The sequence below is a fragment of the Phasianus colchicus genome, chromosome 15 (genome assembly GCF_987193195.1).
Source record: "Phasianus colchicus chromosome 15, bPhaCol1.hap1.1, whole genome shotgun sequence".
In the NCBI taxonomy this organism is placed as follows: Eukaryota; Metazoa; Chordata; class Aves; order Galliformes; family Phasianidae; genus Phasianus; species Phasianus colchicus.
Window position 1 is genome coordinate 11,844,881 of NC_143450.1, and position 27,839 is coordinate 11,872,719.

Genomic DNA, 27,839 nt, shown 5'->3' on the forward strand with positions numbered 1-27,839 from the left:
AGTCAGAAAACAGAGATGTGTGCTAGTTCAGGTCTTTTGGAGCCTTATCCTTCAACTTACCACGTTTTTAATGATTTCATCCTTCCCGTCCTGCCTCTGCACCTTCAGCAGGTGATAGCAGAAGTCAAATAGGTCAAAGCGTCGTTGTTGTCCAAGGAGAACAATGATAGAACAACCTGCCCAGTTCAGACCATCTCCAAAGCACTGCCTAGAATGGGGACAGGGTGATGGGATGAAGAGATAACAGGATGCAGTTAGATAAACGCTGTCCTATCATGAGAGCAGGAACTTTCCTTGGTGGGGGAAATTGGTCCTATTGATGGAAAGTGGGTATGTAGTTAGAGAAAATATTTGATCTTAGGACAGGACCAGGCTATGCGTGGTGCACCACAGGGTATGATGGATGAGGACTTTGCCTCCAACTTGGACTAGGTTCATCTACCCATTTCTTTCTGCAGGGCACCTTGGACATTTCTCTGTATTCCTCTTTCCCTTTTCCCCTTTTCCCAGTTGTTCAGATGGGAAGCTTTGGGGGTATCTCTTTAGGTCTACATCCAACAAAGTCCTGTCTTTCAGGTACCCATGTTCTCTCTCTACCTCTGTGCTGGCTGTGGGTATTGCTGCAGCTAAGGGCCCATGAGCTAATAGCAGAGCTGGGTACTGTACACTCACTCTGCAGTGAACTCATTGGTGCCCACAGGGATGCAGTAGACAAACTGCATGGCACTCCAGAGCCGGTGGAACTCCACGCACTCGTCCACGTGCATGACCCCATTTGTTGGGGGTGGTCCACGCCAGATTGGATCCTGCAGGTAGCTCCGAATTCGTGTCAGGATGACCTCGAACATGGACAAGCCACAGCACAGCCGCTCCTTGGTCAGCAAGTCACCTTCTCGAGCAATGGCTATTTGCTGAAGAGGAGGAGAACCAAAGAAACAAGTGACAATGTAATACAGATGTACCCTCCTCTGAGTGGACTTCACAATTCCTGGTCTCCCTGGCATCTCCCGTAAAAGGTCCAACCTTACCTCTGATGGCTGCTGCCATGGCACTCCCCACCAGGGGATGCTCAACCCAGAAGACTTAATATTGTGCTCAATTATATTTCACCAAACCGAGTATCTTTTGAAATAATTATATGCATCAGAAAACAAAAGCTGAAGTCAAAAGTTCTGACCAGAAATACTGATCTTTAATTCTGCTAGCATGCTATTCTGTTACACAAGCACTACTAAGCATTTCCAGGCTTAATTTCATGATTTGTGCAGATTATGAAAATGAAACAGGAGAGAAAACAGGCATTTTGCTTCCCAGGGCATTACTATCATCTCTTTAAAATGTAGATAGGCTACGAACTTCTTGATTTCCTATGTAGTGGTTAAAAAGCTCTGAGATAGATGAGAAGCCATTGGAACCTTAATACTGGAAAATCTGTGGTTTCTAAGAAAGACAAGTATACATTTTCCAGCTGAAAAACTTTCCACGTGCAGAGAATTTCTGTGACATCCCCTCTCAAATTTACATGAACAAATCTGGAGGGAGTGGCTTCATTGGATGGAATTGATTTGGCTTTTACACCAGAGAAAGTTGAAGAGAGAACTGACTTAATTTCAGCTCCATTGCTGCTCCAGTGGAAAAAAAACCAACAAGGGTACTTAAATAAGCACCAACCCCAGTGAGCTTCCTGCCTTCATCCTCTGAGCTGGGCTGGGTTGCATGCGTGGAGTCTGTCTGCCCCACTTCTTGCCATTTCCAGCAATATTACTGCCTTCTTGAAGTGCTGCCAAAAATAACAGGGGAGATGAGAGCCAAGTGCTGTCAGAGTTGTGCCATGGAGATAGGAGGCTCACCTCATTAGCTGGGTGATGACCACATCCTGCTGTCCCCACAGGCAGAGCCTTTTACCACCTCACCACTTCAGCAGTGGCACTTATCAACCTTCTGCCTATCTTAGAGGGCTTCCTGGAACCCTAGGTCATTTTTAAGTTCAGCTCCCTTTCCAGCTGTCCATGTAATGCCTATGAGAAAAAAATGTCATCCTGACCAGAATTACAACAGAGGCTCAGAGCCTCTGCTACAAAGCACCTGCACATGTTCTGGCCAGACTTTAAGGATGTGAATTTTGCTCAGTTTATTTGGGTATTCTTTATACTGCACTAAAAAAATAAAAATCTGAATGTGCATATACATCCCCTTTCCTGACTACTGGTTTACGTAGTCAGGAAGCTGACCTAAAGCCTTTTTAGTTTGGTAGCTACTGAAATGAAAGCATTACAACTCCTGCTTTCAACACAATTCCAAGGACATTTTGGGAACTTCAGAGCAATTAATGTTCAACTAATAGCAAATAACAAGGGAACACCATATTGCTGCCCAGAGGCCAGATCGGGTCCAGGATCCCTAAATTTGTTAAATTCAGGAATGATGACACCCAAGTTTCACAGCGCACACTTGCACATATTTGCTTAACAAGTAAGGGTTTATTTTATCCAGTGTGTTTTTTTATAGCTAAAGGCAGTAGGTAAAACTTAATGTCTCTTCATCTGCATCAGACTTTTATGGGTAAAGATTAGTGTCTGCACACAGAAGTCTATGATGGCAAAATGGAAACACAGCAAGAGTAAAGCCTCTTAATGTGTAAATTAAGTGTTAGCATTACTGTCTGCTAAGAAATAGCAATAGAAGTGGTATTTTTGACAAAACTAGTTTCACGATCTTAGCATGAAGAAGTATTAATCTAGAAAAGGATTCAGCTCTTTTCTAAAAAAAACATGGTACCACTCACATGCACAGACAGAATTTGGTTTTAAAATTCATCCCCATGAATCATGACAGAGTCGTGAGAATAGTCGTGACAGAGCACGACTATTACTTGGCAGACATTTAACATGGTGAAGGCAGCTGGACAACTATTAGACCTGTGCCAAAACTGCGTAGCAGTCTGAGGTCCCATTGATTTCTATAACCAGGAGAGGATGGGTGATTGAGGGAAGGGAAAACACTGTGCTGACTCGACTATTCTCTCTGTAGTCAAAAGAAAAAAGCTCCCATTACTTTCAAAGGAAAACAAAAGTCCATTGACAAAGCACATTTGAAAGTCCCTTGCTAAATATCTACTCAGCTTTAAAAGGGAAAGGATTTCTTTAATAATTTGCTGTGATTCCCTGGTTCTGTATCAGTCACCTACCAAACAGCTGTTGGTGGATTTCCAGTGTACAGTATGCACTCCCTGACAGCTTTCCTGTCACTGCACTAACTCAGTTATGCCATACCTCTTCCACAGTCTGTTAATGAGCAAACTTGCAAGAACCACACCTGAACACTGCTGGAAGTAATTCCCTCGAACTTCAGCAACTGTGGCTCAGACCCTTTACAGCAAGTGGTAATGGGAACTGCATAAGGCCACCTTTTGGGAGAGGCATCCAGCAGCCAACTTCTGCATCAATTCTAGACAATTGCTCTAAGGTGCTTCTGTGTTCTGCAGGAAAAACCCAACATGGCCTGTGTCCAAAACTGCATTTCCAGGAGCAAGCTAGAAGCTATGGAGGCACCTACTGAATGTCATTTTTGTGTTCATTTATACCTGAGCTCAAAAAAGATCTGGTACTCAACTGTACCTGTGTGGTGAATGTGGGAACAGTTTACAGAAAAGTTAATTCAGGACATAAAATACCTTTTGTTTTCATCATTGTAACTACGGCAAGGATAAGCAACGAGTGGACTCTTATAGCAGATTTCAATGATGGCTTTGCATGAAAAGAAGGAGAGAGAGAAAGACCAACACAAAGACACAAAAACACAAAGGTGAATTCTTTTTCTCGAGTGTCTCCTTTGAAAGGATGCCAATGGGAAGTGAGAGTAGTGTCTACAAAGTCAGACAAAGCTCTCAGTTTTCAATACAATTTCTTTGTGTCATATGATTTCCAGTGAAGCACAGTTCCAAATGCTCGATCCATCAGAAAAACATGGAAAAAAGATGTGTAACTTGCTGCCTGCTGTGGATCTGTCACCTCATACAACTGAGTATTTGTTCCATTCCCTCAGCAGTAGATTACAGAAAAAAGGGTTTTGATTTCTTTAACACTTTCAATGATTTTTATCCTATTAACTCCACTAAGTAGATAGTGGACATTTGGCTACTGATATCAGTAGAACTCAATTCTGCCCATTACACTGATTAAATCTGAGATATTTTTAGCGGTACTCAATTTCTGCAGAAAATAGATAAATTTTTTTTTCAAGCTGAGACCCCACCTCAATATGACACTTAAATGGAGCTGTAATTTTAAGCATGTGCTGAAGCTCTAAGCATGTGCTAGGAGGGAAACCATTCTCAGATGTACTCCTTGACAGGGATGAGCTTAAAAATATACCACCAGGCAGTCCTAAAACAGGATCCCCAAAAGTGATGGCAATGAATTAAGCCAGGGACAGCCCTACAATGTTTCCCCTGGAACCACCCCAACAATTCTCCATTTATTTTTTTTTTGATGGAGAGGAAAGAGGTTTTCAAGGCTGTGTTCAGAGCTGGCTTATGCTACAGCTCCCTGCCAGCTCTCCAGACTGGAGGCAGCGATGCGCTCTGGACCCACTAACAAGTTTCCCTTTGATGTGTCCGCTAGGGCAAGGATTCTGACTTTTTTTGTCTGATTGGCATTTTAGAAAAAAATAAATAAAAATAAAGGATCACTTTCCCAGGGCTGAACAGGGCAACTGGGACTGCTATGAATTTTCAACAGCCATCCCTTTCAATGAAATCCTTACCTGCGGAGTGCCCAGCCTCTCTATTAGGGGAACCAGGTGAAGTGGGGCATACTTGGCTTCGAGACGCTTCATGCGCACCTCCAAGCGTTCTCCTTCTGTCAAGCGAGCAGCAAACAGTGAAATGAGAGGAGGAAGTGGAGACCCGCAATTTCCGCTGAGTTTGCTCAGAGCTGCCCCCCAGCAACCATCCAATGAGCCTTTGGATCAGAGAGCCAAACCGACAGCAAATGAGGGGACCGGTGATGCGGAGAAGGGTGGGATGTGCAATTGCAGTCTCAGCAGCAGCTTAACCAAACATGTCCAGAAGCATGTCCCTGTTCCTGATCACTCCTGTTGAGATGGACATTTCATGCTGTCATTCTCCAAAGAGGCTGCAAAATGCCTTTAAAGACTTAAGGGAACCCCCAGGCTATCTAAGGTTCCAGCCTGTAACTAGGCTACAGAAGATGCTCTGCTAGCATTTGTTTCCACCTTACTTTTGGCTGTATGCACTTATCTATTTAGAGGGGGAAGCAGGGCCAGAACTAATCCTCAGTTGAAATGGGAGAGAAACGGCTCTTGGAAGTGACCTCTCAGTCTGTTCACTGCTGCCCTCTGAGCTTCTTACCTTTGATGTAGACCCTGGGCAAAATATTTTGGAAGGGAGCAGCATGCAGCAAATCACAAACTTCTTCCTGGGACTGAGGCAGGAAGAAAGAAAGATAAAGTAAGTTAAAAAATACCTATAGGGCGTGACTGTTTGGCTCAGGGGTCTGTGCAACCCTACAACAACCCAATTACATCTACAGCACCTGGTCAAATCTAACCCAGCTCAGTAATAAATCCAATAGTTTGTATCTAAATGGACTAAAACTGAAAGAAACAGCTCTCAGCTTAAGTCAGGAAGTTTCTATAACCCAAATAATTTACCTCATGCCTACACAAGGCCAGAGCTTCATATGTTTTTTGTTTTACTTTCTCGCCCACTTATTAATGCTGTGAGTAAAAGGGGATAAAGGCCATGGAAATTTCAGTTCTGTCTTATCCTGATGACTTCCTGCTGTTTGTTTTCACTGAGTGTGCCCAGGTGGAAGTTACCCTTTGGCTTAGTTACTCTGGGATGTGTACATGTTAAATATACTGTTATAAATAGACACATGATACGTTGGCCTGAAATTATTTGGTTGTACGGTGCTCACGGCCAGTGCTATCAGACCAAAATCCCAGTGGTGGAGGCACCAGGGAGAATAATACAGAAGTGCAGAGAGTAATAACATCATGAGATGCCACCTGAGAGGATGCATGCCAATGCACTAGAGAAAAAATAATCCCAAACATAGATGCACAAGGAGAAACCTAGAAATAGGAAGATGGAGACTGAGGAGCGATGGCTGACAATACATCATATACGAGTCTGCAATGGGAAACAGCAGCGAGGAAAACCAAAGCTGTTCAACACAGAGGCATCGCGTAACAACACGGCAATAGTTTGCTCCTGCAAAACTCTCATTCTAGGACATGCTTGCAGTTCTGAGCTTACCAAAGAGATTTAGACACACTTGAGAGGAGGTCATGACAGAGCAGCAAAAGATTTTCAGGGCCAGATGGAATGACTCAGCTGGGTCTGGCTGGGGTGCATGGGTGGGTACCCCTTCTCCCAGTCCCCAGGCAGAGGACAGAGTAGCATGGAGCTGCAGGAGGCTGCACTGGTGCCATGGATGCTGGCATGAGAGCAAGTTTGTGGGAGTGCAGTTTGTGACACAGTGCTGGAGGGACAGGAACAGCCCATGGCCCCTCCATGGGCATGATGCTGATGCTACCAGAGTGTGCATATCATCTTTGTTATTCTGTTTGCAATCATTTTTGTTATTCTGTTTGCAAAGGACTCTTCCTTCCTACATCAATATGGTTTCACTGCTCTTTCCCTCTGATAAAGAGAGCACTTTCTGCATTTGCAGGCTGCATACACCTGGTATCTGTTCTGAAATTAATCATGGGAGACTTTCTCCCCACGGTCCATTACCTGAGAGTAAGAACTCTTAGAAATTTAGTCCCAAGCAACACTTAATTCCTCAAATTTAAACAATAAAAAGACTGGGGCAGACTTCTAATCTTCACTAGAGCAGCTTCTGCCAACAGATACCACCAGCCTTAGATTACACTGACAGCTATGAAGATAACTGTGCCATAAAAGTAATTGCTCTTTCTGCAGAGGGAGGGAAAATCTTGTTATGCAATGGCTCTAAGCATATGACAGCCTTCCAGCAAGCGAGAACCAGTGGCTGCTACATGCAAAACTCCTTTATATTCTGAATCAATTTCTGTGTAGAAAAACTGACATCTTTGGTTAGCATGGAAGATGGGCAGATGTGAACTTGGATGGGCAGTCTTTCTAAAAAGAACCCCAATGTCTCACTGTCTCCTTTATTTTCTGCTATTCTAGGATGTTATTATATTGCCAATGTACAGCTCCAGAGACAGGAGGAACATTTTTGCAGTCAAATAGGGATTTCTAAAAGAAACCACCATGTGTCCCTTAAGTATCCATTTAGAAGATGGGACATAAAAGGCAAATGCAGTACATCTAGCATAAAATTCAGCACAGAACAGCAGAGAGCAGTGACAAAGCCACAAAAGAAACATAAACTGCCAGGATACTGTCTGGTCATTCTATTAGATAAAACCCAGCTGCTATTTGTCTCTGTTTGTTAAATCTTATGCAACTAGTGCTCACCAAATATGTTTGATATACCATATAAGGAACTAGAAGTCTCTCTACTGGGGTAACTCACAGAGATTTTCAGTTTTCTGTGTGTTCTGTAGTTGAGTAAACTTGGAATCTTTGAACTTTCTTCTGGTTTTACTCCCAACAAAATTTTATCGGTTTGCTTGGAAATCTCATGTGTGCTCAAGAAGGCTTGCTGAAAAAAATTCTGAAAGATCTGACATAACCCTGCCAAAAACTATTATGACATGAAACATGCATCTTAATGCAAAACCGGATTGTTGTTGCAACTCTCAGTTGGCTCTAACATGTTGCATTCAGCCACAGATAGCCTTTGCCCCATACCAGCCCACTCAGGTTAGAATTGGCATCGCATGAGCTAAGAGGCTGAGAGACTTGTGCATGCACAAGATGCTTGTGCAAGGGCTAATATCATGTCATCACTTTAGCTAAGCTTTTAGTGAAGATTAAGTCATAGGAAATATAATCTCTTCTGAGATTTCCTTCCTTTCGTATTGCTTTATCCTTACTGTCATTAGAACCAACCAGTTTTTCCATTGCCCTACCACTCCAAAGAGAGCATTAGAAAAAGTGACAATCCCTGCCCCAAAGAGCTTACAATCTACAATTAAGCTCCATTTGATTTTTATTTCTGAGACGGACAAACATGGGATAGCTTTGGGTTCAAGAATTAAATCTAGATCTTCCAGTATTCAGATTCTCCTTGAGCAATGCCAGATGTCAGTGACCCAGCACCAATGTATATCATCCTCACAGACCCCAGCAGCAGAGCCCTAGAGAGACCCTGGGTACACGATAAGCTGGAAAATTTCCCCAACTCATCCGCTGGAGAACCCATTTCCGCTCAAACTCTTGAGCTGGCAATTTTAAGTGGGATCTGCTGGTGCAGGGTATGTTGCCTTACCAAAGCCTGCTCAATAAGGAGGCAGAAGAGAATGGCATTGCCCACTTCTCTGAGGCTCTGGAACACATCAGTCTTCAGCTCTGCATACTCAATGATGTCCTTCAGTTGGTGGTGGAAAAACTCCAGGATTCCTTAAAAGACAAGGGAGGGCAGTCAGAAAAAGTGAGTGCAAAAGCATCCTTCAGTGGTATGGATTAAAAGGCAGTCAGGGTCTGGTGCTTCCTTTATCATGAACTGCAAGAATTGCTAATTTGATAGATAGGGATAGGCACTGGGCACAACCAGCACGCAGTGTGTCATCCTGCTTTCGCTGACCCACGAGAAATAGGGGGGTAATTCCTGTGAAGTCCTTGGATTTCCTTATCGGAGAAAAAGAGATTCAAGACTGCTATGGATGTCTTTGTGCTGGTTCATTTATAACAGTCAGTTTTCACATCCAGCTGAGTTGCAGACTGCAGTCATACAGTAAGAAATCTTTCCATCAAAGAAGTAGAGCTTTAGAAAAAGTAATAGTGAAGCCACTGTAACAAAGGCTTAAAAATCCTGAAAACAAAACCTAAACAACCAGCAGACATACCCTTATCAATCATATGTGTGTTCAAAGTGAAATTTGTAACAGGAAAGTTGTGTCACAGGGAGCACCAGCACAGCAGATGCTCATCCTTGTTTAATTGAATAAATGCTGTGCAGAGATTTGGATGAGCTCTTGCTCAAACCATGACACATCTCACTGTAGCACCCACCTGGAGAGCCATATTCGTGTCTTGGCAAGCGGCATATCTTGGGCATGACTTCTATTAGAGTCTTCACATACTGCAGGATGGTGCCTTGCAGCTGTAAGAGACAAAGAGGGGTTAAACTGGAAGGATGGCTTCTTCTGGCCTTGGTTTTAAATGGAACAGACTGTGGACAGGTCCCTGTCTGACAACAAAGGGTAAAACTTTAGTTGGAGTCTAAGAAGAACTTGCTTCCTTTGGATTTCACCCAAATATGAAGTCCAGCCCAAGTGCATGGAGTTTTACAGCTTCCTCTTGAATAATAAATCATGGTTGCATGGATTTTCTACTTCAAAATACAGCTCATTGTGTTTGCATTATTTGCAGCTGAAATCCAAACAAGGCTCCATCGTAGATCCAGCTGGACTTGTGTTCCTAACCCAAAAAGCATTTCATTGGAGCTGCTAAAGGAGCCATTCCACAGCACAGGAAATGGTCTTCCCACCTGAGGAATGATTCTTAAAACTTTAAACTGAGAGTTTAAAAAAATTAAAAATATATACACATAGAACAAGTTCCTGCAGATTGGATGTTTTGAACTAATATGGAGAAAAGTGTATTTCTTAGTTAAAAATGCTTGCTGTCATTTGGAGTTATATAAATACATCCTGTAGACATATTACATGGGATTATGTGATAAACATAATTTAGCCAAATGCAACATCTCTGTCTTCTCACTGAATGCTGTCTGATCTCACACAACAGCTACAGTGCTTTCAACTGAGTGACACAAATTACATCTTCAATAGCTACAGTGCTTTACAGCAGAGAAGCTGGGCATATGCTTAAGATTCAGGTCTACATTGCTTTGCTAGATAAGTTCAAAATTAAATCACTGCAGCCAAAACAGAATTTAAATATTTATAATGAATTAAAATCTTCTCTTTGGTAAAACAGTTTTGGGTAGAAAAGCGTGACCTGAAAAATGATAAATTTTTGCACATTCCCTCCTGCCTTGTTAATGTTCTGTATTGTTGGTGCCCTTAGGATATCCACTTCCCTGTGGATATCACATCTCTCTTTTGAGAGCAGTACAAAGCAGATGGAGCAACTGGCTTCAGCATATCTGACGGAAAGGGACGTATGGCTTGAATTCTTAAGAGCTCACTCGTAACAGAAATTTCCTTGCAAACTCTTTTTCATCAATTTCATGTCCTCCACCTTAGCAACAGCAAAACTAGACCATGAATCCAAGTGTTACAGTGTGGATAAAGGGGCACAGAGTTGCCTAGATTTCAACAACCCAAACCAAAACCTGAAGGCCAGGCTGACCCTCCAATTCATGCCTCTCAAAGCATCGAGATTTCTCTGCTGCTGTCAGGCTCAGAATTACCAGGCTCTTGACGATCTTCAACAGCTCTTCCATGACCACGGCGATCCCCTGATAGCCAAGCAGCCTGCAAATTGTCTTGAAATGAGGTGGCCCCACAAAATTGCGGTAGGAGCTATAGATGTGACTGTAGGCAATGTTGAGAGGCTGAGGAAAGAGAAGCACAGTGACAGTTAGGCACATTTACAAGACTTGTTAGTAATTCTCTTATCGTACTATTGTGTTCCATCACTTGAAATCATTTTGAAGGAAAGCAGGAGAAATAATAATTCCTGTAAGAAATTTCTTAGAACACTTCTTGAGGTACGAAAAGATTGCTCTTCTTTCTGTGTAGTCAAATGTATTCTACTCTGAAAAAAATTGTCATGTCACAAGGTTTATTACCCTGCTCCATAGCCAACACCACTTTCATTTCCAAGATAATTTACTCTTCTATGTATTTGCAGTCAGGGATTTCAGTTCACTGACCCTTTGCCTCTTCAAACCCAAGTTCTTCTCCATGAAAACTAAAAGCTTTATATATGAATAATAGGGTAGAATTGGCATTTGCTTCAAATGAGGAACATTAAGAAAAGTAGGAACTAGAGCATCTGAGCCTAAGACCAGTTGGAAGAGACACAGAAATGATCCTTTCTGCATCCCTACGTACTGGTACTTGAGACACCTACATGTGACTGAGCCCAAATGGAAGAACCTGACCCTTGCCTAGGGAGCATACCTGGGGCTCTGGCCACTAGTAAATTGTTAGCAGCAGAAAACAGAAGGCAACTTCCAGTAGCATATTTTATCAATATAATGTTGGAAATATGGGAATTACTGCAATTTTTTGGCACTAGAACATTTTTTTTTATTTGTTTGGTGTAAGAAGAAGAGAAGTAGGGGAATTAATTCACTTATGTGATTGGCAAAAGAAACCAAAAATCAAAAAGAAAACTGATTTTAGCTGAGACACCGCATGTTCAGCTTGGCATCTGTAAGAGAAGTGCTGGCACCATGACTCAGCCCCACAGAGAAGGGCTGCAGCCTCCCCCAGGAGATCTGTGACGACCACAGCTCTAGTACACAGTACTGAATCTTAGAAAGACTCTGGCACATAGTGCTGCTTCCAACAAAACACAGATGAACTCCCTGGCTCAGAGTTGCTAAAAGATCTTAAGACTAATGAAACAAATTAAGTTACGTCCAAATGTGCTGTGCAAGGCATGCTGCATCCTTCCACAGCAACCACAGACTCAGTTCTGCAGGGATTCCCTTCCATGCCAGCACCAGGGACAGACTCTGGCCAAGGCACCTGACAGACCACCACACTGGAGAGCTTAAGATGAAAGGCAGCAAGCACTGAAGTGGCAAATGAGGACAAAATGGTGGATCCTCAGCTCCTGCTGCTCCTAGCAGTTGCAATACAGCCAGTTGTGCTCAAAGGCTTCACTCATCCTCTCCTTCTGACTCACTTCCACAAGCCTAACAAGTTAGGAAGTGAAGTCATTTGCTAGGAACCAGAATAGTGTTTTCTTTGCTCTCAGATACAGAATTTCTGCTGACTGATGTACTGATAGCTCTCATGGACTTGATAGTTGCTTTAATCAGTGAATTAATTGTATTGTTAGAGCCCTACTGCCCTGATCCAGGAATGTATCACCTCCTATGATTGCTAGGTACTCCTCTAAAGAGCTGGAAGGAAAAAAAGTTGGAGAGCGCCCTGCTTCTCTTAAAACTTCACCTTTTGGCCCTGATAGACAGAGAAACCCTTCACCACTCTTCTGTGCATCATTTCTGTTATGCACACAAAGCCAACCTTATAGTCTCTGAGGTGCGTTCATTCACAAAGTGCATGAACTTTCTCCTCCATCAAAACTAAGCAATAGGCCTCTGAATAGTAAGGATCAGAGTGAAATAATTTTGGGGAGATAGAATTGGTCACATTTCCCCTGGAACAGGGCTGACATTTTGCTGCATGGGCAGGCGATCTCTTGGTGCAGCCTCCTGCCTTGCAGCAAAACAAAATGCTGCTGCAGTGCAGCTTTGAAGCTATCTGTTCCTTCAAGAGGGGGTCCCAGCAATAAGCCTGATTAGGAGAAGATACATTTTAGGCTGTGCATGGGCTGCAGATGAGGAGAGTGATTCATCCCCGCCTGTCTGCAAGATAAGGTAGGCTCATCGAGCTCCCTGCACAGCGCATTAGCAGCAGGCTTGCGTCTAATAATAATACCCTGTGAGCAATTAAAATATACCTCCATTTAAGGGTGAGATACACAACTTAGTTTAAAGACTGTAGGATGTAAAATATGACACCAGGGTGTATTTTAAGGCAAACCAGCTGAACGCACAAGCTGGCTGTGTGGCACGCTCACTCCCCCACATTGTGCGGCCACTGCCACCCCCGGGAGCAGGAGCAAAGCCCCTCTCCAGCAGGCCCACAGGAGGCTTTGCTGTTCACAGGAGCAAAAGCCACTGAACACGTAGCAGAGGTTTTCCCTGCCTTTAGTTTAGGGCCAGATGGGCAGGTTTGGGGGCTGAGAGGCTGGATGTGCAGGCAGGTTGGGATCTGTGGCAGTGACATAACCGAAGATTAGTCCCGACTGTCAGCCAGCCTGACTTCAGTGCCACAGCTGAGATGGTGTCTAAGAAAGTACAGAACAACTCTAAGACTTTTATGCAAAGTAAACAGAATCAGAGTCATTTGAGTTGGAAGGGTCCTTTTAAGACTACGTAGTCCAACTCTGCTGCATTGAACAGGGACATCTACAGCTCAGTCAGCTGCTCAGAGCCCAGACCAGCCTGACCTTGAATATCTCCAGTGATGCAGCAACCTGTTCCAGTGCTTCACTAAAATAAATATGCCCTATGTGTGATGCACAAATCATACAGTGCAGTAGGTACTTTTATATACTGTATATAAACAATATCTCTGTCTATTCCATGCCTTAGCATAATGCCTTGCTATACTGACTGCAGTTTTATATACACACATACAAACATACGTACATACCACATACACTGCTATAATGTATAATGAGCCACAGCAGGAGAGGTAGCACAGCCCCCAGTGCCTGTTGCAATGGATCAGCAGCCCCCACTGCCAACACCACCTGCAGCATCCACATCGCCTTCATGCCTCAGTGCTGCTGCTGCAGACGTGGCAGCAGAAAATAGAGTGGTTCCATCCCACTCACACAGCATGGCTATTTATACAGCTGCCAGCAGCATGCCTTGCCCTTCACGTTACATCTGCTCTCACGCTTACTAAAAATGGGTGGGCAAAGTCAGCTGTGAGAGGGAAGCTGTGATTTTCAGTGAGTCTGGCGTGACCCTGGGTCCAGCAGTGCCAAGAGAAAACAGAAACACCCTTGAAAGTACATAAATGAAACCCAATCTAAAGCATTTGCAGAGCTAAGAAGTGGATAGCAAGCAGTAAGAAGTGGGTTGCTGTTGATTTACAGATCCTTTGTAGGAAACTTGGCAACCTGCTGCATTTTCTAAGTGGCTGAGTGACAGAATTGCTCAGTTTCTGCTGACCACTCAAACGCATTCATGGTTTGCATCCCGGAGGGTGGAGTGGCAAGCGGGGACAGCCAGGGCCACTGGCAGATGTTATTTGGGTAGAAGGGAACAAAGGTGCTGGATCAGCCCCAGCACTGACACAGTTTTGATGTTTTCTTGTCCACAAAAAAGACAATTTCTAGCTTATCACCCATGTAAATTGGTGCTGACTTGACTTTGGTAATGCCAACAGCACTGAAAACTTTGGTACGGTTCCTTCAGAGCTCATGGCCTTGATCACTGCATGGAGAAGAAATAGCAGGATGCAGCTATTCCTGTTTTCTGTGCTTTTCTCTGTTCCTGTTAACACGTTATGTGCGAACAACTGAAATTTAATTTTGAAACAACTGTGAACACCGCTAACTCAACAACCCATCTGCAGAAGAAAAGCAGTACTCCCATGAAGTATTATCACATGGTGACACCTTTCTGAGCACAGATTTGTATCTTCAGCTCTTTCCCTGCAGGCAAGGATGTACTTTCTTCACAGCATGGGAGCAGCTAAGAGCTCTCCATTCCCCTGCTCCTGCAAGGAGGACTGAGAGATGTAAAAGGCTGGAGGTCTCCTGGGAGTACTTTCATTTCCATCCCTACCTATAATTATTTTCATCTTTGCTCCCCATTTTCAGCTCCCTGGCAGCTGCAGCCCACTCAGAAACTGAAGGAAATACAGCAGGACTTGGAAGATAAACACACACAGAACTGCAAAGTGTCAATCAAAAGCAACAGTCACACATACTGCCTGGGCTGTGGCAGCCTCTTCTAATCTGGTTTGCATCATCTCCTCACTAATGACATTTTGAAGATCTATGAAATACTGCAGGCACCTTCCCAGCAAGAATGTGGAACTAATAACTTCATAGCCAGAACTGAAATTTATTTTGGGAAAGTTATTCTCTTGAATACATTTTGGCTTCACAGAGCAGCAAGCTATTTCTTCAGAGCCTCTTCTTACCAGTCCTGCTGCCACATCTGTCCCCTCCTGTCACCTCCTGGCTACAGGCTCAAGCTGCTTTCTCAATGGCTTTGCCTCTCCTTCCTTCCCTGGGATTCAGAGAAAACCCAGTTCCTGCTCTACCACACAGCTTGGAGATAAATTAAAAATCAAAACGGACATTGCCTCAGTATCAGGGATGCAAATCTACCGCTCACTGGCTTTAAACAGTACTTTAAACGTGCAAGAAATCATAGCAATAAAGACAAAGCCCCTGAGTGCTAAGTTATCAATGGGCCAGGATGCTGGATTTCACACCATGTACCAGTATGGCTCTAACTCCAGACTCTTCTGGAGGCAATAGCTCTGGAGCAGAGTAGCAGTGTTGCTGCAGGGCTGCAGATAGAGATAAAAAAAACCAAACACAAAAACAAAGTAGAAAACAAAACAAAACAAAACTGGCTTGCTAGTTCTGCCTCGGAGACACACCTCCCAGGCAAAAAGCTTTTAGGGACAACATTCCCAAATCATTTGAAGATGCCTGCCCATCCTTTCTTACTGGTTGCTATGGTGAGAGATGACGGAGCCCAAGATGGGTATAATACAAGGCAGCGTGCGGAGCAGGGATTTAGCAGAGCAGGAGGGACGCAGCGGTGAGAAGAAGGGAAGGTGCTGCGCTGCTCTCCTGCACTGAGGGGCTGCTGCAGAGCTGCTGGGGAGGTAAGCTGCTTCCTGTGGCTCCGGGAGGGCTTAGTGATGGGTGCATGTGCTTTTCTCCTCTGTAGGAATGGTTGTTAAGATGAGCTGCTTCTTGAGAATTAAGGGAAAGTTAGTTCTGTTAAGGGAGAGGGGAGGAAAAGAAGAAAAAAAAGAAATGAGATTGATTGCATGCAGCTTCTGCTTAGAGTGCTCAGATGGTTGGGGGAAGAGAACCCTGCAACAAGGCTCAGAGGGCACTCTGGTGCCCTAGGAGAGTGATGTACCAGCTGTTGTGGCTGTTGTTAATCAGGGATGTGTTACTGAGTAGTCTTTTATTAGGAGGAGAGCTTTGTTATTCATACACTTGTAATCCCTTAAAAAATTACAATATTATATTATTGTAATATAATATTGAATATTATATTTCAGCAGTTTTCAGATCTCACAGTTACTATTCTGATATTACAGTGTGAGATGCTGTAGTAGCAGAAATATTTTATTGTTTATTAATCAACACGTTAAATATGGAAAATTCAGCAACAGCTTAAACAACTATTGAATCACTATGCAGCTTTTCCGTATGACATTTAGGTATAAAAATTAATCTTTAGGAAACTCTACCAGGCAAGCCTAATTATTAGTTTATGTTAATCAAACTTGCAGTATCCTTTCCATTCAATGGGAATGTGAAGCGAAAGAGCTAAAAAAGCTTCCTGTGTGGACAACCAGTCACAAAGAAGAGATTTTTCAAAATCTAACTAGACCATAAAGTATACCCTATGTCCTACATGTTTGGTTGGTTTTTTTTCTTTCAAGAAGCAGGCTGATAACAGTAGTCTGGGCACCAAGCAGGTTTCATCTTTGGTAATTTCAACCACCTAAGATCGATCATCTAATCTAAGCTCACTAGGCACAGCCCTTCTGCAGCCAGTGGAAAGAGCTCCCTCCTAGGTTGTGGGCAGCTCAGTTCCCACAGTTGCTTTCTTTTTGCCTCTGCAAAGGGGAATATGACATTTTCTACATTCAAGGAAGTGAAGCTGTGATGACTGAGGGAAAAGATGGTAACAACTATGAGTGTGGAAATGATGGAAGCAGCAGTATTAGAAATGAAACTCTTGAGTGCAGCAAGTGCCCCAACAGATCGACTTTCATTTCCACAAGTTCCACTAAGCATAGGAGTCTATGGTGAAATGGGCAGGTTTTGAAGCAGTCAGCTGAGTAACTCAGCTTCTGAAAGTTTGCTGAAGACCCCGAAGACAATTGCAATGAAGTTTTCTGTCTGCTAGAGAGCACCTGCAGTGCTTAACAGTTCTAAAAATGCAGTATTTTTTAGTGTCAACCACTGGCAAAACACTTAAAAGAGATTGCAGGGACAATTGTGGCTTATCCAAAATGCAGTGTGTTTTAGTAATTACTTTTACAGAAGGCACAGAGAGTTCACCTGAAGCCTACACAGGCCAGTCTAAGGGTCAGTAATACCAGTGGAAAGCCTTCACTGATGTCAGTGGCCTTTAGGACTGCACATGCACTGGGGAACTCAGCCTCTCGCTGGTTCTGGTTTCAGGGACATGATGAACATCGACGTGCACAACATCACCTACACCAGTGCCACAGTCTCCTGGACCACCACCAACCCCTGTCCAGAGAACTACTACCACGTCATGTACCGCCCCAACTGGAACAGCGTCTTCGCCGGCTATTTGCGCCAAAACTTCCACCGTGAAGAGCAAGTTCCCCACTCCCTCAGCTCTGTCATCCTCCATCGCCTCACGCCCTCCACCATCTATGTCCTCTGCATCACGTGCAAGAACTCCTACCCTTCCAGCAACCACTGCACCACGTTTCACACGCTGGACCAAAACCCCTTACTTTTCAGCGGCTCTAAGCACGAGCCCACCACCTCCATGTGGATGGTGAGCAGCCTGTTGCTGCTCTGCTTTATAGCTCTCTTAGTCTACGGCTGCCTGCAGTTCTGGGCTGCACAGTGCTGTGGGCCTTCCAGGCCAAAGCAACATGATGCCAGCCCCGAAGAAGTGGGTGAAGGCAGCAGCTCGCTGGATGGTCCTCTGAATGATGGACTGAAAGAAGAGCTTCTGGAAGTGCCCATGACCACTGTGCTCATGAGGAGCTCCAGTTTCTTGAGGGAGAGTCCATATAGTTCTCCACGCTGCTTCTTCCCCTATAAGAACAGTGATGATAAGACAGCCATCTTGCCACAGCATGGCCTTCAGTGAGAGCAAAATAAAGAGAGGCCATGCTTGGCAGTCTGGTTCATGCTGCTCTTTCCCAGCTCTTCCCAGTTTGTGTATGCACAGGGGCTGTTTGTCCCGGGGTAAAACATGAGGTAGGAGCGTTAGCTGCAGGGAGAAAAGCTTTTTCAACTGACAAAAATACTGTCATTCACTGAGGGGTTTTTTAAAAGGAAACAAGGTAAGCTTTCTGGGAATGGCCATGCTAGGCTGACTGTAGTGTCACCATCTAATCTGCATCAGTGCTGTAGATCAGTCATCAACCAGCATGCACAAGAAATAAACTCCACTCTAGTAGTTTCATGCCTGAGTGATCCTCCACTAGCATCACACCCCAAGCCCTCATAGCGCTTGCATAAACAGTCATCATGGCCTGACAAAAGAGCTTTTTGTCAGTGTGAAGTAGTTTACGTTTGCACTCCAGCTTTTTAGTAACTCCTGTTTTGAACTACAAATGGGATTCCTGTAGTAGCACCTTCCTCGGGGAGCAGCACTGTACTGGAACTCCAGCTAGCTCTCCTCTCTCTGTGTTTAGATGGATGTGACTTGGTCTCCAAGCCCCACCAGCAAGCAAAGGGTGGTATCAGCACTCCTTCACACAGGCATGTTATGCAGAAGAATATGGGAAAGCAATAGCAAAAAGCACACTGAAGCTGCTTCTTGCATGGCTTTTTTGTTTCACATGGCAATGTGATGCTGTACATTTGCACTTGTCACACTGTTATTGAATAAGATATTGCATTTGTTTCTTCCTAAATAAAGGATTCCAGCATCCACCCCTGCTGGCTGCCATGGCTCATTTACTGACCTTGGACCCGTAGAGGTAATATGGTTGAACATTGGCTGGTTTGTCCCGCTGGGGTTCCTGTGTGAAGGGGATTGCTGTCCTCACAAACCTGCAGCAGGCACAGGAGACAGGGAGGGAAGTGGTCAGTGCCTGGTCAACTGTGGGCAGTGCAGACATCACGCGGTCCAAGAGGAACTGTGATTGCAGACTAATTAGCAAGTCATCATCTGAGCTACATGTGCAAAATCCTGCCCCAACCTATTGGTGATATAAAACATATCAACTTAACATATTACAAAGGTTTGGGTTTTTTTGGAGGCAGGCAAGAAACCCACATCTGAGCAGGGAGCACAGCTCTGCTGACAAGTCACAATACTCTAGACTGAACTACCTCAGTTGTTCGTAATCTCTGTCCAACTTTGTTTGAATGTGCTTCCACGACCAAGGGGAGCTGGTGGACTTTATTTTAACTCTCAGTGCTGCACATCATAAGGAATAAAAACTTTCCTGCAATGCATGTGAATTTTATGTGGCAGGTTTGAAATTCTGGAAAGGAATGTAAGGTCTCCAGGTGCTCTGGTTTTCCTCCTCACCTGTTGGTGGATCCATTGTAGCAGTAGTTGGGTAGAAAGTCAAAGTTGAGCTCCCAAAAGACATGGAGGGTGATGCGCCCATAGGGTGCAGAGACGTTGTGGTTGGCTTCCCGGAACATGGCATCAAAGCTATCCAAAGTCATGTGCTTGCACAGCAACCTGTGAGTCAGGCGATTTATTTCCAAGAGCCACTCCAGCTCCTGCAGCACACAAAGCAGCGGCAGATGACATGTGTTACAAAAATGACAATAGAAACTGTTGGTTCAGTTGCCAAGGGATGATATTATACCCACACCCACACAGAGAACTTCCCAGGTGAGGATGTAACAAATGTTAAAGACAATGATTTCACTCAGTGACTGAGGCCAACTGCACTTCTACTCAAGGGGGTCCTGGTCCACTATCTCCTAAACCTGCAGGCAGCAAAATTAATTTCTTCCCCACTGAGTGCTGGCTGGCTTTCACATCAGAATCCTTCAGAGGTGGAAACTGGTAATTTTACACTACTTGACTCTGATACTCCTGTAAAGTATCAAAGGCAGAAAATCCTGCACAGATCTCAGCTACCTGTATTCAACAGAGGGAATTACAGTTAAGATTTCCCACTCCCAGATCTCTAGACTCTGTTCTATGAGCTCCGCAAAATCTAAATACTGACTGTCATTTATGATTTACACAGATAGTTCATAGTCTAATAATAATGCAAATAAGGCTTCATAAATAGAAACAGTAGAGATTCAATGTCATAAAGGAAAATACATGGTTGGCTGAACCCTACTGTAGGTGGGACAACTAGCAGAAGATAGCTGACTCTGTATTCGTAGCAGTGTATTATTTTCTCAATTCATACTCTCAGTAATAGTTCTTACCACTATGGATGTCAGGTCCTCACTCTCAAAGCGGCTAATGGCCTGGTCTAATGATTTGTACATCGCTGCTGAGATACGCTGGGTTATGAGCCTGTTCAGGTCAATTGACCTGCCCAGCAACTGGGAAAAGAAGAAAAGATAGGTGTATGTTACATTCAGATTGGGAAAAGTTGGTAGTAAACCCACTATTGGTTTTGCCACTACTTGGGAATAAGGTTGGAAATATGGAGTGTAACTCATTAATCCCCCTCAACCCAATGTCCTGAGTACAGTGAGACAAAAACATGTTCAACTCTTCTCATTCCAGCACTGGTCTCAATTGAGCCCAGCACTAGGATGCCAGCTGCCAACTAAAGGATAATAGGGTAAGAGCTATGAATACTACTTGCTTGTAGTGTACCTGGACATGCCTTTGCTTGAGCAGTGTCTCGTAGCGGTTTGATGGTGGATATGGAATGATCACCCCATAATTCTTGCATTCAGCCCGGAAACGTTTGTCCAGCAAAACACTGAAAAAGGCAACTAACATCAGGAAAAAGCAAACACACACAATCATCTTCATTCTGGATCTCTTCCAGAGCTATATTCATCCTTCTTTTCATCTTGGTCTGAATGCCAACAAATGTCCACTTGCTTTGCTTTCGCTTCTAAGTCACAAGCAGCAGTTGTCACTGGTGCATTTTATGCTGCTACCATTCTTGGCTTTTATGGCTAAAACATCCAAAAATATAAAAGACTGTGCTGAAAGATATCACTAGTACCAAGTAGTGGGGTGGTCTCCTTTTCTAAGACCAATTGTGATCCAGAAACAAAACTCCTTGCGGAGTTAAACTAAGACTTGTGCACATTTAGAGACATGAGAGGAGATTAGAGTTCATCGTGCTCTTTAAATTCTTAAAAAGAAATGTCACAAAGGGCTTATCTCCTTATCAGGGAGCTGGTAACTCTGCAGAAGTCCTACAGTCTGAGGTATGACCTGTGACTGTGTATCAATTTGGCCATTTTAAGTCTTGATGCTCTACTAGGGTGAGACCAAGTGAATATTCCTGCTTCCTATATCTGGGAGGCTTCCAGTACTCATCTGCCTGGTACACAATCAAAAGTCAAGCAAGGACATGTCTTCAATAGGACTGATCTGCTCTGCTGCTGCTCCAGAAAATGGTACTCAGACAGCTACATAGGATATCAATTATTTGTATTTCACTGTTCACCATGTCTGCTTGCCACCATTAATTTATTTTCCCTATCTACACTGGTCTGACATGGATACTAAGCTTGGTGAGACAAGGATAATCTCTTGTTTTGTCTACCTGCAGTGGCTACTCCCTGAGGGGTACCTTTTGGTTAACAGCAATATCATCACTCATCAGCAGCAGTCGGATTCTCCTACCTGCCAGCCATTGCTTTATAATAGGCAAAGATCTGATCTGCCAGCTTGTACACAAACTGATCAAAGCATAAATTCACCTGGGGGAGAAAAAAAAAAAAATCACAAAGGTATCACCAGTGCAAAGTAGCTCCTTCCTATTCTTGCTAGATTGGTATAACTCAATACAGAGCTTATAGTTTCTGCATGTTCTTACAGATCCCAATCTCCCCAGCCTCAGTCATCCCTCGCTCTCAGAGATCTCCAGGTTGTCATTTTCCTCTGATGTCTCATAACCCTCTGCCCATCAGACAGACTCTTCCAGGCTCACAGTGTCTGACAGCATTTGGCTTCCACTCGTCCCACAGCACTGCTAAGTTGAAGCCCTTAATCAGCAGAGCATGTAAGCTCTCTGAATATTTTGATGTTCTGAAAATCTCTCAGCCTGATGGAGTTTATTTTTCAGGAAACACCTACTATTGATTCACTGAACTGCTGGGCTGGGCTGACAAACTGGACAGTGTGACCCCCCATTTGCTCTTTCCATACAATAAAGAGGAACTTACTTCAGCTTCAATTTCATCATACAGGAACTGCTTTTTGAACTTGGTCAAGGCATAGTACGCGCTGTCATTATAGAGGTCCAAGGGGTACAGTACGTATCTGAGGACAAGAAGACATCATATCTTCAATTAACCTTGGAGATATCAGCATAAAGAGCAGCCACTCAGTGCAAGAACTGGCTTTTTTCTGTCTTTCACTCCTTTCACCTCCATTCGCTCCAGACCCTCAAGTTCTCCCATCTCACTCCCTGTCTGACTTGCTGGAAGCAGTAATAACAGATCTGGGTATGTTCTGTGTCTTATTCAATCATTGCCATCTCCTCCTCTGCCCTTATAAAAAGTGTTGTCTTGCCCTCACTCCAGAGTGCCTTGCCAGTGGTTATAAAATGGAAAACAAAGCTTCCTTAATGAGGAAGATAATATAAATATAATTATACTTGCATTACAGCAATTTCTCTGATCATTTATCAGATGTACAAAAAAAGTACTTAAAGTGCTTTATCCAGGGTTCACGTCCCTTTGGTTGCATGTGCTGTCTGATTGCTGGATGCAGACCACTACCACCAAGTTGAGTGGATATCCTAATGCAGCAATTCCCAACTGCTGGTTTATGATGGATGAGCAAGTTCCAATGTCAAGATGCAGCCAGTGTGCATCTGCTAATGAGTTATTCATACATTACACACTCATGCAGCAGCAAGTCAAAAAAATTTGTTTTTTTTTCACCCTTGTCAAAGAGACAGTTCATCCCCAGCCTACCCTTCACCAAATCAAAATCTCAAGCCCCACTGAAGGCACAGCCCACCACAGCCCATCATCTCTTACTCCATCATGGAGGGTTCTTTGGTTTCCAGAATATGGTCCGTGAGGATCCAGGGCATGGACATTTCAATGGGGAACTGGATGCGGCGGCCCATCGTCAGCTCCAGGAAGAACTCCCGGAACCAGAGCTGGGACAGGTCACAGCACTGCTGCAGCGCTTCTGCAACACAGAGAGATCCCCCAGTGGGAGGACTCAGAAGTCATCCCAGGATGGAAAGAAAACTCCACTCCTAGAAACTAAACTACCACTAATGGCACTTTTGCTATTGCTGACTCATTCCTGTTCTCATAATGATTACTACCTAGAAGCACGCCTGCATCAGCCAGAAGTAGAACATTTGGGAAAAATCAAGGAAAATCTTCTGTGCAAATCAATGAGGAGAAAAACTATATATAAGCCTTTGCCTATCCAAGAATGTGAGAGTTGGATTCAAGTCTCCCCCTGCCATAGTTTCACTCACCACTGATGTTGAGAAGGTGGGTGAAGAAGAACGATTGCTTGTGGAACTCTTCAATGGCCAAGACTATCGGCCCATCCAAGCTGCTCCTCAGAGTCTTCTTGGAGCCACTCTTGTCTGCTATGAGGGACTCCAGCATGGTCCGCACCATGTAGAGCTTAGGAAGGAAGTTAACAGTCACTACTCTCCTGTGAGATACCACTGCACGCAAACACGATGCTCTGCAGCAAAAAGTAATACTTCTGCTTCTACTTCGGCTTATGATCTACTTTCTGCACCCTTTGGGCCACCATCATCCTGAGCTAGAAATAATCAGATCCATAACAAGTGAGACTTGGAGAACTATACAACAAGCTAGGCATGAAAGCAATGTTTAACACATAACATGAGGGTAAAGACATTACTGGAGAGCCCATGGAAAGAGCATCCCTCAGAATGGAAGACTCCTACATGACTGTAAGGCCACTAATTCCACAGAAATAGAGATTTACATACCTGTGTACTTGATGGTCCTACTGCTCGTCGTGGGACTTTAATATCAAATCCACCCTTGGGGTCCTTTTCACCTCTCAGGCAAGGATCATTTGGTGGCTCTCGACCTCCCTCCCAGTCACAGATTGTCTTTCGAATTGCTTGAAGAACACTAGAATGGGTAGGGAGAGTGAAATTAGTGCTTAATTTGATTTTACTGCAAGGCAAAAACACTCACAGCTATGAACATTAGCTGGGGAAGTATATGGAGTGGGGATTTACACTGTTGTTTGTAGGGGAGTCATGTCCAAAAGTCACTATGGAAAGAGTTGCTGCCAAGGTATGTTGACTGACTGTATAAATTAAGTTGCGTACGGGACTACATACTTATAGTACACCTGTACTACATACTACACAAGTAAATACACTGGCTTTGTATCACATTCGAGAAAGACCAACCTGATCAGGACATTCTTCTTCTTCCTTACTGCCTGCCTGAGTGGCTCTCGCAGCGTCACCTGGGCAAAGTCCTGCAGAGCTGCATAGATGGTGTTGCGGATGGCTTGGTTAAAGACACTCTCCATCCGGCCCATCAACACTTGTAGACCTTTGATCATGGCAATTACCTGAAACAAAAATTAAAAACAGATGTACTTCCTATTTTTTCTTTCGGATGGAGAGGTCCATAAACATTAAGATAATTTGATAATAAATTCTATTCAAGTAACCCTGGGAAACTGCACGTGTTCCAAATATCCTTTGTGCCTGATAGGAAAACAGCCCTTGCTGGCTCTGAGTCACTCTTAGCATTTTTAATGCAAAAATCAAAACTTCAAAATGCAAAAACTTGATCTTCAGGCCACTCTCTCTGCCATGGCACTAAGGAGCAAGGCAGTAGATGGCACCTACCTCCACAAAGGCAAACTTCTCTTCACTGGTATAGTTGTACCGGGTGGCTCGTTCATACTCTTCTGCTGTCCCTGGACAGTCCTTGTTGCAGAACTTATCTGTAGGATGAACCAGCTTCCAAGAGTACTGGAAAATGAAAACAGACACTGTCAACATTGCAATGAGTGAGAAGCAAGGCTGGAGACTAAAGAGAGCTCCATGCCAGAGAAACACTCCCTGGACATCAGTACACAGCTTGACACAACTTTGGGTGCAGAATGTGTACTTTTTCCTGGCTTGAACATCACTGAATTAAACACTGTTCTTGTTTATTTGATGGTTTGCCAGTTATATTGGGCTTCTGACATATGGGTTTTCAATCGTCATTTAAATCAGTGGACACCCCAGAACGTGTGAAGGGCAGTGCAGCTCCTGGGAGAGATGAACAAATTCTCTTTCTCTATTTGTTGTAGAGGAAGTTCAGGGTGATCAGCTGCCTGATTTTAGTATGTTCGTTAAAGGCTTAAAGTAAGGTGGCATGCAAACAGCCTCACCATTCCACAACCTGTACCGCATAGCCTGCTAACAAGTTGACGTTCACTTAGGAAGAGGAGGACGTTACACACTGATGCACTCACCACTTCCATGACATGGGCACTCCATTTGGACAGCAGTTGCAGTCCCCGTAAAGCGAGATCAAAGAGCTCCCGGTACTCTTCATCAGACTTCTGGCTGTCCAGCCCTGAGCCGGTGACCACCTGGAGGAGATCACATCGTGTCAGGGGCGGAATCAGCAACTTGCTGCAGCTTCGGTTGAGCCAAACAGCAGCAGCTGATCTCCCTCTCAAATCCCAGCTGAAATGAATTCCCCATGACCTTATGATCAAGATAAAACTGGGCTGTGCATGTATTCTCCCTTGAGAAAAGGAGTGTAACTTGGCAGGACTCTTACTACCCAGGCGGTCAATTTATTTCCTACAGAAAAATGAGTTTGACCCGTAACCTCAAAGCAAATAACTGACCTTTTCATTCCACTTTCCCATTTCTCTGTGGTAGTCTAATAGGACTGAACTCCTCTAGAAGCCTTTACTGACTTGAAGTTCAAATAAGCATATACAAATGCCAAAACAAAAGGGCTGAGAATGCTAACAATTCACTGAACTAACAGTGACAATGAGGATCACGCAATTGCAAAAAATAGTCAGAATTGCATCAGAAAAGGCTCTGACATTCAGTAATGAACAGAGATGCTCTTGTGAATTTCCCTCAGAGCTCTAATGGCTCTGTGCAACAAAAAAGACCCATCTGCAAGACATGGGTGTTCTGCCACCCACAGCTGATGATAAACAATTATCATAAATATGCAAAAATATTTCAACCCTTTATTTCAACTGAGCTCTGGCCAAAAAGTAGTAGCTTTTGGAGTAGGTCTCCCAGTGCACAATTTTGCACCCACAGGGACCTTTCATAACTCATTTTCTTTTATTGCTGGATCAAGCAGCAGTTTGTTCCACTTCTGTCCTTCCACCCATCTCACTGTATGTCTTGGCAGACCATACTAATGTTACATTTGTCCTCTCCCAGCCTTGTCTGTCTAATGTACTCAATTAAAGCGACTGTCCCTGAGCTTACCTCACTGTTGCTGTAGCGAGCGAGCTCAGAGATGAAGCGAATGTGGTCATCTCGGATCTGGACCATCTGCTCACAGATGTTGTACTGCGGACTTATGCTGCTCTGAGTGCACGTCCACCTGAGCAAAAAAGCAATGGCTTCAAGAAGAGGACACGGGGCTCAGCTCAGACACCCCAGGGACAAAGCCTTGCACTCAGCTGCTTACTTCATCTCAGTGTGCCCAAGACATGCCACCTTCATGGCAAATGTCAGCTTGTGTCCTCCCTCTCACACTTAGGGCATGTGATGTCTTCCAGAGGTGGTCTCAGGGGTATGACAGGATGCTTGCTCCACGTTTCTATCAGAACATCTCTGCTCCATCCACCCTGAAGGCTGCACTCCATTATGGGCTACTTTACTCCCATACACAGAGGAGACTACTTCCCTGGCTGCTGTCAGGCAAGCACTCAGGGGAGGACAAATTGCAGAGCTCCATCATCATTTGCAGCCTTTCTGCTAAATATAAGGATAATCATTCCTTTAGAGGATATCTTTCTGAGTCTGAGGCTGGGTCATGCCTCTGTTGCAAGGAAATACCCTGCAAGGAGCTGGCAGCAAAATATCCCTTCTGCTCTGCTTGGTTCTGGGTCATATTGCTTCACTGAAAAACCATGAGTGTAAACAATGAGCAGGATATGATCAAATGAACTAGATTTTCGTTTGCACTGAGCCACATGTACCATGTAACTGTGCAATGCACTCTTAAAAGAAGACAGTTCTCCACTTCCAGTGGCACAGTCATATGAAGAAGTGGTCACAATAAGCACGAATCAATTCTAATTTAACATCTAATTTTTCCCAGATCTTTATTGGCTAAAGACATAGAAACAGAATGGCTCCACTAAACTGATTTGTGCGAACAAACATCTGTTTCCATCATCACAATGGATTTAGGTGCTTTTTTTTCTCACTAAATAACTGGCCATCTTAAGATAGTCTTCCTCTCCAGTACAGACTGGCCATACAAAAGAGAAGTGAGAAACCTGCTTCTGACATGGACATACACACAAAAACCTATTCCCACAGTTAACTGTGAGGTGCCTGTTGCCTGGTGCTGGAAGGTGTTGGAAGTGCTGCATGTCACCCCTCGTGAATCCAGCCTCCCACAGTCCCATCACTCCACTCTTACCCGTTTCAATGTCCTGTGTTCCCCACCGGACAATTGGCAGGCTAGCAGGAATTGCCAGGGCTGCCCCAGCCCTTCCTGCTACATACAATTTAGTCCACAGTGCAGAAACAAAACGCCATGCAGGAAAAACACCAATTAAATCCATTTTCATGGAGACACGAAGGGAAAGAAAGTGACAAAAACAATATTAGTAAGAAATGGGGAATATATGGAACCAACTTGGCAGTTAATGCTGGAAGCCCCATGCAATTTGCTGAGAAAGCAAGTGAGTGAAGAAACGTCAGTTAGTAAGGTGCAGCAC

General features: G+C 44.0%; 2 protein-coding genes across 9 annotated transcripts in view; one reads left to right on the forward strand and one right to left on the reverse strand.

Moving 5' to 3' along the window:
* CYFIP2 (cytoplasmic FMR1 interacting protein 2) overlaps window positions 1-27,839 on the reverse strand; it is a 49,651-nt gene that overhangs the window by 4,289 nt on the left and 17,523 nt on the right. For 7 of the 8 annotated variants that reach the window (XM_090151133.1, XM_031598212.2, XM_031598211.2 and 4 more), the window contains exons 11-30: window positions 26,371-26,488; window positions 25,377-25,496; window positions 24,760-24,885; window positions 24,310-24,476; window positions 23,875-24,022; window positions 23,383-23,536; window positions 22,925-23,081; window positions 22,103-22,199; window positions 21,561-21,637; window positions 20,571-20,679; window positions 20,171-20,290; window positions 19,302-19,501; window positions 18,730-18,817; window positions 10,503-10,646; window positions 9,137-9,227; window positions 8,394-8,524; window positions 5,372-5,444; window positions 4,765-4,859; window positions 673-911; window positions 61-208 (exon numbers count right to left, since the gene is read on the reverse strand). In XM_090151133.1, coding sequence (XP_090007259.1) covers window positions 61-208; window positions 673-911; window positions 4,765-4,859; window positions 5,372-5,444; window positions 8,394-8,524; window positions 9,137-9,227; window positions 10,503-10,646; window positions 18,730-18,817; window positions 19,302-19,501; window positions 20,171-20,290; window positions 20,571-20,679; window positions 21,561-21,637; window positions 22,103-22,199; window positions 22,925-23,081; window positions 23,383-23,536; window positions 23,875-24,022; window positions 24,310-24,476; window positions 24,760-24,885; window positions 25,377-25,496; window positions 26,371-26,488 — 2,602 coding nt within the window. The remainder of the gene's footprint in view (window positions 1-60; window positions 209-672; window positions 912-4,764; window positions 4,860-5,371; window positions 5,445-8,393; window positions 8,525-9,136; window positions 9,228-10,502; window positions 10,647-18,729; window positions 18,818-19,301; window positions 19,502-20,170; window positions 20,291-20,570; window positions 20,680-21,560; window positions 21,638-22,102; window positions 22,200-22,924; window positions 23,082-23,382; window positions 23,537-23,874; window positions 24,023-24,309; window positions 24,477-24,759; window positions 24,886-25,376; window positions 25,497-26,370; window positions 26,489-27,839) is intronic. The other variant, XM_090151136.1, reaches the window with a different exon arrangement.
* On the forward strand, window positions 15,524-18,662 carry FNDC9 (fibronectin type III domain containing 9). Its single transcript, XM_090151137.1, has 2 exons — window positions 15,524-15,693; window positions 17,237-18,662. Exon 2 carries the CDS (start codon window positions 17,241-17,243, stop codon window positions 17,904-17,906), a length of 666 nt encoding a protein of 221 aa, XP_090007263.1. The 5' UTR covers window positions 15,524-15,693; window positions 17,237-17,240; the 3' UTR covers window positions 17,907-18,662.